Here is a 12,482-nt window from a genome sequence, read left to right as displayed (position 1 = left end):
CAAAAGGTTAAAAATTTAGGAGTACATTTCGACTCTAAGTTAACGTGAAAACACCATATCCAGGAATAATATCAAAAATCCTGCACATAGCTCTGGTGCTGTAGGACTGCGATAAGTAAGGCCATTGGATGTATACATCCATAATCAAAGCCATTTTGACGCATGCGCGCATCGTCTGGCGACCAAGACTGAACTTTGCTAACAGCAGGAAGCTGCTGACGAGATTCAGAGGCTCGTTTACCTAAATATTACCGGAGCAATGGGTAGTACGCCGATCGGAGCACCCGAAGCTATTCTAAATTAACCTCCAATCTATTTGAATCAAAAGCTGCTAACGGCGCGTATATGCTTGATTCTATTCGCACGTGGAAAGGCGGTCAATCGTGCGGCCATGCGTCCATCTGGAATTTTTTTGGCAAACATCAGGTGACTCTGATGGTCGCCGATCATATGACTTCCAGATTCATCTCATATTCAGCTTTTGGTGATTACCAAAAGAGAGGCATGATCGATAGATGGCCACGAATCTTTTGGGATTACAGACTTAATAATCTCAGTCAGGGAAAACGGATCGGGCGCAGGCGTGTTCTCCAGAAATTCGATTATGAAACTGGGTCTATCTCTCGGAAAAATGACGACCATATTCCAGGTGGAGATATATGCCAGTTTATTGGCAGCAGAAGAATGCTTGCGGCAAAAATATAGGGGTCGCATCATCGAATCTGTTCCGACAGTCAGACAGCACTAAATAGTTGGTGTGGAGTTATCATCCGGTGCTCCTGAAACTTGGTCGACTGGACGAAACATTCCTGATGTGGCTGCCAGGGCACTCTAACATCGCTGATAATGAGAAAGCTGACAGACTGGCTCGTCAAGTTTCCGAAGCTTTTGGCATTCGGCCGTCTACTGTCAAGCCTACTCTGAAGTTGGAAATGGCTAGGATTCACGCAGCCGAATGAGCCTAGCAAAAGTCTGAGTGCTTGGAGCATTTCGTCCTTTTTGTCACGGAATCCAGTTCCCGCGGGCCAGTGGGTTCTCCAGTCTGCTTTATCGCTGGCTTAATTTGCAGGAGGACAATCAATGGTCGATGTTAAGGTGCGATCGCCTCATAAGGAATGCCTATGTAGTCCGTGACGATAGTAAAATGTCTCTTTCTCCCATGGCACCAATTTCCGTCTGTGTTTTCACCTACATGACCATTAAGTTCTTTGCATGGGGAAGTTGTTTTCCCGGCATCAGGCGGTGAGCTTCATCAGACGGTCTTCAAATCTTTAGATTTCTTTAATGGAGTCACGGATACCCTCTGAGATTGCAATGCCGACACCGTATTGAGTATATTGGCTACCAAAGTGGAGATCAAGTGCCAGATCATCGAGTTTCTTGTAGATCTTAAATATAAATGCGCTTTTTGAGGGTGCCAATTCCTGACACCGTCCATGCGTCAAGAGACCCTTTCTATTTCTCGACAGGACCGAGGTCCATTCTGCCGCTTCGACTGATGGAAATAACCATTTCTTAATGCTTAGCATATCTCAGTGTTTTTAACGAGATTGGATTATTTTTTTTAGTCGGCCTGTAGCGGTGCATGTCAATAAGAGGGGCCAGGTAGGATTTAACAAAGTAGATAACTTGAACTATAATTTATTTATCCCTTTCTCTGATCTCTGATCTCTGCATTTTATTTTTGTTTTAGTGATAGGATAACACAAAGTACCTTGCCTAAAACCTTCCTTCTATGTCTGGGCTTGGGACCAGCATGCTATGTAAATAATATGGCAGTGGCTTTTCGGTAGCAGGAAAATTTTCAAAATTTGAAAGTTGCCAGCCCACCAATTTTTCCTACCTTTTTAGTCGCCTCTTACCAGCCGGGAAAATTTTGAGTGTATTCTATAAATACTGAAAATCCTGCATACGTTCAGCGATTTTCGATATGTTTCGCTGATTTGACTCCAGCGAATATGAGTCTGACACTTCAGCCATATGAAACATAAGTTGCGGGGATAAAGGGAATTGGCAGTGCAACTCGTTGTCTCACTTACTATGCAACGATATTTGCTAGATGATGATGGATTGTATCCTCAGTTGACGTTTTTTCTACTTCAGATATTGATGAGGCGCCAGCTTTGAGGTCCCCACCCTGGATTACCATCGTCTTGCCGCACCTGTGTTATGATTTCTCCGACTCCGCTTGCGCAGTCGAGTCGGTCCGTTTCCTTTTCAACCTCACGCGATATTCCCATTTTGTATGTTCTAGTACGGCCCCCCGATACCGGCTAAAGGACACTTGCTATTGACTTGTAAAGAACGTCACAGTAGAGCTGTACATAGGTGCTGGCGGACATGCACTTTAAATTCAATCATTTTCATTGCGTTTCTGGGATAGTTCAGTCCTTGTAAGTAATTTTGATTTGGTCGTCTAGCAATGGATCGAATCCTGGTTAAGGACGGTTAACTACCTGTGGTGGTTTTCCCTCCAAGGAGTCCATTCTAAAGGTAACGAATTGAGGCGTACTCTTATATAAAAAGATATGAACACGAGACACTAATGATTAATTGCACAGAAGCCCAAAGTTTACTTCAGGGAATTGGTGCAGAAACTTCAAAGACTTATATTCCAAAAACCAATAAACTTTTCTTTCGTTATTAAGAAAGAATCTCATTTTGTTTAGTGCCTATAAGACCCTGAAATTTTCCATCAACAAAAGAAATTAATTTGCAAAGAGAAAAGTTTATTCCTCCCACGGCGAATCTTTCGTTTAAGGTGGAGCCAGCATTACTGAAGCTTTGGGAGTTTGAGAGAAATGTTCTATCATAAAATTTGGGTGAAATTTGTTGACTATTCGTACGGTCATCGCTGGGAATAAAGAAGTTGATGCCGTGAAGAATTGGTATTCCAGGAAACTTCTTGGGTAGTTGATGAGTAAACTGTGGAATGTGAGGCAGAAGAATGTTCACTTTCATTCAACATTCCAGGAATATTCCCAATTGAATTTTCCTCAAAACGATTGTCACTGAATTCCTGTGCAGAAACCTACTACTAACCAGAGAATAATTAAAGCAAATTTAAATTAGCAAGAGTCCGGCTTCATTATTAATTCATTACCGAAATGGCCCTGGAGTTAATGCACGAGCGCAATATTTTCCAGGCAACTATTGTCCAATCGGTCCTTCCCAATATGAGGCCAGGATATCAGCTCAGAACAACTTCGGCAATAAAGCAAAAGTGCTGAAGTCTTCTCGCCTACTCCAAGTTTCCTACCTAAATTTGATATCTTTTCTGGAAAAGTTGAAATCGCGACAAAAATTCACTAGAATCCCTTCATGAGCATCTAATTAAGTTACACGGATAAGTCGTCCCGAGTCACTTGAGTGTCCCCCATCTGACTCCTAGCAGTCACTCGGCCCGGGCACTTCAAAAGGGTACTTTCTGAACGAAAGCTAATTTTATGCCTGAATAAATATGCTAATGAGAGAAATAAATTGGCACAGTTGAAGTTGATACTTGGGGAATTATTTTGAAAATCATGTCGCCTTGACAGATTTTGCCGAGACAAAAGAAAATGTCCATGGCCGCTAACATGCAGAGAGGCCAGAACGTGCTGCTCCGCATCTACATATTTTCCTTATTCATGGCGGGGGTGTTTATTTTATGCTAATACTTGGCTGGTGTCTTTATGGGTTTGGAGGTTTCGCTGCTAGGATGCCGCACTTACGAATGTAACCAGACGGGAGGGTGTCTAGTCAGCAGATTGTGTGAATACCCGGCGTTGTGAAGTTTTCATCTATTATTGGATAATTTTCTTTATTGTTTTAGGGATGCATAGGCTTTTTCTGGGGGTGTTGACTCAATTTTCACTCGATCCTTGAAGGGAGCTTTTTGTTTCAGATAGCCTTTTAGTGAAAGTGAATTTGAGATGCTCAATGATTTCTCATCGCATTATATATAATAACTTTACGGAATTGAGATGTTTCGCTCATAATATCTATCCAACATGGACTTGCTCTGAGCAAACCAGTTGCCTAGTTTAGTCGACTCAAACAATATTTTTATCCATAATAATTTCATCATAAGTTTAAAACACATCTAACTTAATCTAATCTTTATCTATTTCTCCACTCTTCTATACGCGATGCTCGTAACCCCGCCTTCCTCATCTCTTCCGATTTTAGCAGTTTGCCCTATATTGATGCGATCATTGAGTTGATCGCATCCCGACCCTCCTGCGATGTTAGCATTCTCTTTACCACATTTTCCGGTGTCAATGCTTCACCTAAAGTTTCCTCAAGGTTTCTCCTCTTGTCCCTGAATCTCGGGCAGTAGAAGAATATATCCTCTGGGTCTTCGGGGATTCCCTCGCAGTTTGGACAATTGGGCGAATTGTTCAATTTGAACCTGTAGGGGTACTGCCGATATCCTCCATGCCCAGTCAGGAACTTGGTGAGATTATAATTAATCTTCCCATGTTTTCTCTCCAGCCATTCCTTCATGGTAGGGATCAGTCTTTGTGTGCACCGGCCTTTTCCCGGGTGGTTCTCTCTTGTCATCTTTTTTTACAGATCTCTCCTTTCCGGCGTTCTTCGTCTGCGACAAGGGGAGACTGACTTCAGATTGTATCTACGTGACATCCCATCTGCCAAGATGTTACTTGACATCATGCCTGAGATGACGAATGAGCCTCATCTAACATGGCTCTGAAGGCAGAACACATTCTTAGGGCCGTCCTCCTATAGACCGCACTCAGTCTATGAGTATTACATGATATGCGAAATGCCTTTCTCCAAATAGGAATGGCATAAAGCAAGGTCGAGCTCACCACCCTGGCAATAAGTAGCCGACAAGTATACCGCGGCCCTCCTACCTTCGTCATTATTCTCGCCAGGGCGCCGTTCATCCTTTGCCACAAGCATATTGCACCTTTTGTTTAAAACTTAAATTTGAATCTATCATCATTCCCAAGTATTTGATGGTCGGCTTGGAAGTGATGATGTGATTACCGATTCTAATCCCGGTATAATTTCGCTTCCAGCGTTTTGTGATGAGGACCGCTTCCGTTTTTTCCTCCGCATGTGCCAGTCCAGTACTATCTAACCAGACCTTAAAAGCACTGATTGCTTGGCAAGAGTATAGTACCTTCTAGATGCTTTGTAACTACCACCAATGCTATATCATTAGCATAACCAACTACCGTGGTCTCTTCCGGAACCGGAAGATTAAATATATCATTGTACATGATGTTCCAAAGAAGTTTAGAATAAGGTTCCAATTGGCCGAATTAAATGCCCCCTTCACGGGTCACCACCATACAATATTTGATGGTACTCCTCTTCCGTGAATTGCATTGCAATGGTTGATTTGGTTTTACGGAATCCATACTGTCAATCTGGGAGGCCTCCCTAGCGCTCGACGATTGGGAGTAATTTGTTGTAAATTAACCACTCCATAATTTTCCCCATAATGTCTAGAAGACATATGGGTCTATAAGAGGATGGTTCACCTGCAGGTTTACCAGCCTTAGGCAGCAGTATCAGCTTCTGCCGTTTCCATGCTGTAGGGAATATCCCCTCTGATATGCACGCTTGGAACAATTCAGCGAACATGTTCTGCGAACTAAATGGCTCTGTTCGGTATACCGTCCAGACCTAGAGCTTTGTTATCACCTATTTCGCTGCAGATCTTCAACAGTTCGTCCGTGGTTACTGCAGGAATTGTCGTCACATTCATAGAGCTCTGAAATGTATAAGTCCCCCTCCCTTGCTGAGGAAATAACCCGTGGATGATTTTCAACAACAGAGTAGGGCACTTGATGTGTGGTAATCACCATCCTCTCAACCGCCTCATCACAGTTCTATATGTGCTCCCCCACGGATTTACATCCGCTTCCGAGAAGAGATCCTTAAAGCATGTCCTCTTACTCCGCTGAATAGCAAGCTTGAGGGTTTTGCTGGTTATGTTGTAAGCATGCTCTTTTTGTTCCTACCATCCTCTGCGTCGTTCGATTGGTTCGGTGGTAGGCTGATCGAAGGCTAACCAATTCACTATTCTATCAATAATTGGATCTTCTATTGGAGAATGAACACCTCTTAGGCATGGATGCGTCACATGCTTCGGCGATGCATTGCTTGACATGGAGAGCTCTCTTCGTGGGACCGTCTGCCTTACTAGGTTGGCCTGGCCACACTTTCTTCATTCAAAGCTTTTGCAGACCAGCCTGATGCCTTTCTTGGCTTTAGATATCCTGTTTCTCTACCAGTACAGGGCTGACAAAGGTCAGGTCTACGATTGAGGATAACCCCCTTTTCGAAAGATGCTTGCATCACCTTCATTGGCCAAAACTTAATCCAACTGAGCAAAGGCCTCTAATAGAGTTAACCTTGCGCTATTCTCCCTGCTTCACCACACGAGTGCCCAAGCGTTGAAGTCACCGGCAATCACTTTTGGACATCGTTTCCTTGCATCGAGAACAAGGTTGTCTAGCATGTCTTCAAATTCAGACAATGCGAGACTGTGTGGGACGTAGTAGCTGTACACGTACACACCGCTTATTTTCGCCAACCCGAAACCATTGACCGACTGACTCATGGAGAATTATATAGCTTGGTGGCCGCACGCCTATATGGCCGCTCCACCAGCCGAGTCTGTGACCCATACAGCAGCGTCACGGTCTCTTGAGGGTTTACTTATAATGGCAATCTCCATCTGAGATTCATAAGTGGTCTGCTCAAGTAAGTCCTGAGCGACGCTGCAATGATTGAGGTTTATTTGAATAAATCTCATTTTTTCATTGCATCCAACGCCTTCCTGAATTTCCTGCTTCCAGCAATATGTTAGTTATTCCATCCTTCCTTTCCTTCGCACAATAGGCACTTGCGGTCCCTATAGCACTCCTCGGCAATATGTCTTCTTTCTCCACACCTTCTGCATCGATCGGATCGATCGAAGCCACTAGCGCATGCCTTCGCTAAGTGTCCAAACATGAGGCACTTGAAGCACCACTTTAATGAAACCCACTCTCGCAGGCGACAGGCAACTCATTCAATTCGAACTCTTCCGGGCGAAAATAATTTCTGCACTGCTTGCTCTGGTGTGGCATTGTGTGTGGCCGTTTGAGTATTACCATAGGCTTTTCTCAAGCTCACGATGGATTCTTCTTCCAGTTCTTCCAACTTAAATTATTCTTTTAACGTAGTGCATATTTCTTCTCTGGATGTCACTTCGTCTCATGCTTTTGGGCCCGAACTGTGACATTCTCCCTAGGGAGTTCTTCACTTGTGTGCGAAAGACATCGGTTTGCCCAAGTTGGATTTTTTAGCTCAAACATGAGATCGCCTTTCTGGGTCCTGCGGATCTCGCTAACATTCCAAACCCAGATTTTTTAGGTCAGGATGAGATTTAATATTTTTTTAGAATCTCCACGTAAGACAAATTGCCTTTACTGGACATAACGATTGACTCTGGGCGAGTTCACACTTTTGCTTTCTCATTAAAAACCTTCGTCCATCAACCATTTTTGTTCCTCTATGTTTCCCTTCGATTGCTGATGCTTACACAGGCTTGCGCAGGCTTCTTACCTTCCGTGCTTTTAGTTCCGTCCTTCGGAACTGATTGTGTACTTTTTTTTCTCTTAGGCGCCTGCTGATTCCCAATAAGATCATCGTCTTTGCTGGCAGATCGCTAATACGACGGTCCGGTGTGACTTGGATCGCCTGCTACTCTGTTGGAATGGAAGGTTTCGGCTTTTCCTTGGGACCTATTTCCTCCTTCTGTAACCTTTATAGGGAACCCTAATGGCTCTCACTATGTTTTTAATAGCTTGGTGCACTTTGTGTTTGTCCTTGATGAATTCGGACTGCTCAATTATTTTTGCTCCAAGCTGCTTGAAAGGTAGTTCCTCCGGGTCAGGGTTTTGCTCTCTGTGAGTCTTGGCTAGATTTCTGCTAAATGCACCTTCACCCTCAGCATTTAACGTGCTTTCCTGCGTTTTACATTTTGCCATCTTTGGCATTGTTGAATTGAAGGGTTTCTCCTGAATGCGTTAATTCCTTGGTCTCGGAGTACCTCCTGTGGTTGCCCGTCTTGGACAAATGCGGTGGGTATCGAAAATTCCTTAGTCGGGCAGCGATTTCCTTTCAACCCATCATTTTTTGCCTTCGTAATTTGTGTTCTTGGCAAGGTCTTGCTTCGCTTGAACACCTCATGTTCCAACTCTTTGTCTATCCGTCTATCTGTATGTCTGTCACACGCATTTTTCTCAGAGACGGTTATAGCGATTGACATCAAATTTATTGGAAAGGTGAGAACTGTGACGCTCACGCCTTCAACGACTTACATCATTCTATGTCGAATTTAAGGAGGGGGTCGCCATATATTGAAAAGGTGGGTGCAATTTTTCTTTTCACAAAATATAGTCCTCTGGAAAAATCTAAAGTCTGCAACCATATGGTGCCTAGACTCCAAAATACCCTTCATGCCGATATCTGTTCAAATAAACTTGATAATAGTATATTACTATAATTTTTAGTAATTTACTGGGAAACCCCCTTAAGTTCATCCTAGAACAGCAATGCAGCAATGTGTATAATATGGAGCATGATCCTACCAAGTTTGGTGGAAATTGCACTATTGCTACTATAAAGTTATCATAGCTCAAATTTTTCGCTTCTTTGCAAATTGAAGAAAGTGGATATTTTCACATAATATATGAAAGGTCCAGTGGATCAACCAGTTATCCTGTTTTTTCACCTCCTACGCCTTTGATTGTCACCTCCTTCATTTTGAATGCCGAGAAAAATGGCTTGCTGATCATTGTATGTGATGAAGGTCAAAGCGGAGATCAAGCCTAATCCTCTGTCTTGGGCACATCCATTGTTGGCTAATATAATATTCACAGCCTGCATACGTTTTGAAGTAGGATTTGGTCCCTGGGGTTTGTAAATCTGCCTCTCTCTCCAGAGTTCATGAAGTCAAACGAAGTAATCATCCTCACTAAAAAGAGAATCGCGACTCTGCACCTTATATCGATCGGCCAGTCGATAATCCCCTAAAAACCAATGGTTAAGAACGTCGGATTGACGCTCTACTCCAAAGGTGAGCTTTTTTGAATAAATCGAAGGAGAAGCGAACATGGCTGCAGCTGGAGTTTCCGTCTTAAGTCGGGTAACGCCAGTAATTGGGAGTCTTATATCTAGTAGACCTCGTCTTCTTAGGAGTGCAGCGCATTCTGTTCTGCTGGGGCGGATGTATAGGCTAATAGTCTAGGTAAGCGGGTTTATCGTAACCGTCTTGCAGATTTACAGGTGGGTTCTGCTTAACGCACTGTCTTCAAATGGGCCGTGATGGGGTAGCAGGAGTGATTTCCGTTGCTTTTCTTGGTAAGGAACATAAAGCCGCATAAAAGCCCACCGGGGAAGGTATGTTTGTTCGTGAAGAAAGGCAGCGTACACCAAATGAGTAGCAACCCTCTTGGAAAAACCGTGACAGGATAGAGATGAAATGGGCGAATCACCTTAAGTGCGTGGTTGAATCAAAAGCATGTTGAGGCCGACTATTTCCTTACCCACCTCCTAAGTGGGTACAGTAGTTTTCGATCTTACCTGCAGGGAAGGAACATGCCTGATTGAGGGCTTTACAATAGGGTCCTGGACGAGGCCGACCGCACATTTTTTCTTGGAGAAGGTGGAATATGAATCAACAACAACCTGATTTGAAAACAAGGGGCTTTGCTGACAACATTGTCAAGGAGATACTGAGGAGCATATTGAACATTACGGTAGAGTTCTTCTTGTTAGAAAGAAAATAGAGCTCGGGCGGTGGACCGGCCGAATGGTAATGGGTTCCTTCAACTAATGGTTCCCTTCCTCCTCTTTTCTCTTGTTGGTGAAAGGAAGTGGCTGATTTGAAGCTTCCTTAAAGCGGGAAAGTGAGAGGGGTAGACCGAAGTAATGTGGCAAAGGGTTTCAGGCTAGTTTAGTGGTAGTCTAGCGGTTCGGGAGTCCAACTCCCTATGCGTAGATGCTTTAATTTACTCACCACCCCATCCCCCTGGAACCGCCTTGACAAATCCTGCATTATAGAATCATTTTGTAATAACTATATCAGATAAAGGATCAACTGGTAAATAAATGAATGATTTTTAGATCAAGAAAAACAGCACGTGATGACGTCAAAGGGCACCATAGGCACAAACAGTATTTTGCCTTTTAGATATGAGTATCCATGATTACTGGAACCATTTTCTTTCCATATTGTAACAACAGATGAAAAATGAATTGAAAGTAAGGGAATTATAAAATTGCATTTTAATTTCCGCCGTTAAGCTCATAGTCGTTACTTCCAGAAGCACCATAGAGGGATTACCCTCATTTCAAGTGAATAAAAGTTCCCGAAATATAACAATCAAAATTAATGACGAATTCCGAAAGTCATAATGAGTTTCAAAAGCGTTCTTCCTCCAAAAATTAAGTGTTCATGCTCAATAAATTTCATTTCGTTCATTTTAACATTTCACCACTAAAAGCTGAATTTCCATTCGGGGTTTCATGCGTACGTGTGTGTTGAGTAATACATTGTTCTCATTTTCCAGGCAAATAAATGCAACACTGGACCCGTTGCTGCTCTGCTCCGAGGCGAAGGATAACAACATTCTGAATGTATTGCCCGCAGAATTAATTGTCTTCGGAAAATTGGATGGCGACCAAAGTGATATATTGAGGATCAGCGCAAATGGCCTACATAAATGGACCCCATTATTCGAGAATCATATTTGGAAGTATTTAGGTAATTACGGTTTTGCTTGAATAGATCCTGTAATGTTAGCATGTTTACGACGTTCCACACAAAGGAAACATATAGGGTTGTTCTTAGTATTATGAAATTTCATAGGAAAAGTGAGTTCAACTAGAAATCAATACATGACATTCCACAAATTGAGTTCCTGTGCTACATGATAACGTGACTTACTGAGCTGCATGTTTGATATCACATCAAGACCGCGTAGTAAAAGCTATCACTTCTTGGTATTGATACTGAACCCTTTGTTTCCTATAAAAGAGATTTGGATTTGGATTTGGGTGTCAACCACAATCATGATGAGCCCAAAATCATTGGTCACGTTTTGTACAGAACATATGGTACCCTGTATATCACTTCTCATATTGGGGCTGCATGGGCCAAAGTTGAGTTTAATTCATACTCTACTATCTAAGACTCGGTTCCCTCATCCTTTCACCGTCGAAATCTCTGAGAATTGTGGCATTTGGGGGTGCAGACCACATGCCCAACTACAAGAAATGTCTTTTTATAGAAAGTATTTTTCTGTTTCCGATTTAACGTGGGTGTTTTTTTGGGAGTAGGGGTAGGTGAATGCGTTTGGACTCCCGCAACAGCACGCTGTCGGATTACCAACTAAATACCTCCCTGTCATCAGAGAACTAGCTTGGCACCGTTTGACACAATATTTCCCGCTCTCTCGGCTTTGGGAGCCTTCAAGTGAAGGAATTCCTTTCACCAACGGGAGGGAAGGGGAGGAAAGGAGTTGTTAGTTCAGGGAACCCCTTACCGTACGATCCCTCCGCCCGTCGAGTTCAATCTTCTTCGCAATAAGAAGAGCTCGGATATAATGCGCAATACGATTCCAGCTACCAGCGCTCTTCAGCATCTCCCTGACAATGTTGTCTGGAGAAAGTTCCTCTGTGTCTGCATAAAGCTGCTGACGAAAGCAGTCCCACCTCTCGCAAAAGAAAAAAGTGTGTTCAGTGTCGTCCGCCACTCCATTGCAGAACATACAATCAGGAGATCGCGCCTTCCCGATCCTGTGCAGGTAAGACTAAAAACCTCCATGCCCACTTAGAAGTTGGGTACGGAAGTAATCAATCTCACCGTGCATTCTGTTCAACCACGGCTCTAAATTGTTGATGAGCGGCACAGTCTATCTGCCCCTTGGCTCATTTTGGTAAGAAAGTTGCCACTCGGTAAGGGTGCGTTGACATTCTTCACGGGCAACTACCTCTCTTAAGTTTTCGTCCTTACGGCGTTAGATAGCCTTGGCAAGGAGAGCAATGGGGATCACTCCCGCGTTCACCATCACAGCCGGTTCGGAGACGCATCATCCATCAACTTACCCATCGCATCAATATGCCAAGTCTGCTTTGCGCCTGTTAAACAGTGCGCCCGACAACAAGTACCACGACGACGTCTGCATAACCGACCAGGCGCGACTCTTCGGGCATATCGAGTTTCAGCAGACTATCGTAGCAAGCGTTCCAGAGGTCCGGCCCTAGGATGGATCCCAGTGGTACTCCCGACGTGATTGCCATTCTCCTTTGGCACTGTAGCATCTCATATCTTTTAGATAATCCCTCAAAATCCGCAAGAGATAGCTTGACACGTGGAATGAGTTTTCTAGTGTGCCTTGCATATCTGTCCATCTTACGGAATTAAAGGCAATTCTGACATCAAGCGTTATGAGGAGCACTATCCGTCGCGA

General features: G+C 43.5%; 1 protein-coding gene across 1 annotated transcript in view; it reads left to right on the top strand.

Annotated features, from left to right (window-relative positions):
• LOC119659291 overlaps positions 1 to 12,482 on the top strand; it is a 76,611-nt gene that overhangs the window by 45,146 nt on the left and 18,983 nt on the right. The window contains exon 3 of the mRNA XM_038067303.1: positions 10,581 to 10,774. Within this exon, the coding sequence (XP_037923231.1) occupies positions 10,581 to 10,774 (194 nt within the window). The remainder of the gene's footprint in view (positions 1 to 10,580; positions 10,775 to 12,482) is intronic.

Source organism: Hermetia illucens, chromosome 6, assembly GCF_905115235.1.
Source record: "Hermetia illucens chromosome 6, iHerIll2.2.curated.20191125, whole genome shotgun sequence".
NCBI classification, from domain to species: Eukaryota; Metazoa; Arthropoda; class Insecta; order Diptera; family Stratiomyidae; genus Hermetia; species Hermetia illucens.
This window is presented reverse-complemented; position numbering and strand designations above follow the sequence as displayed.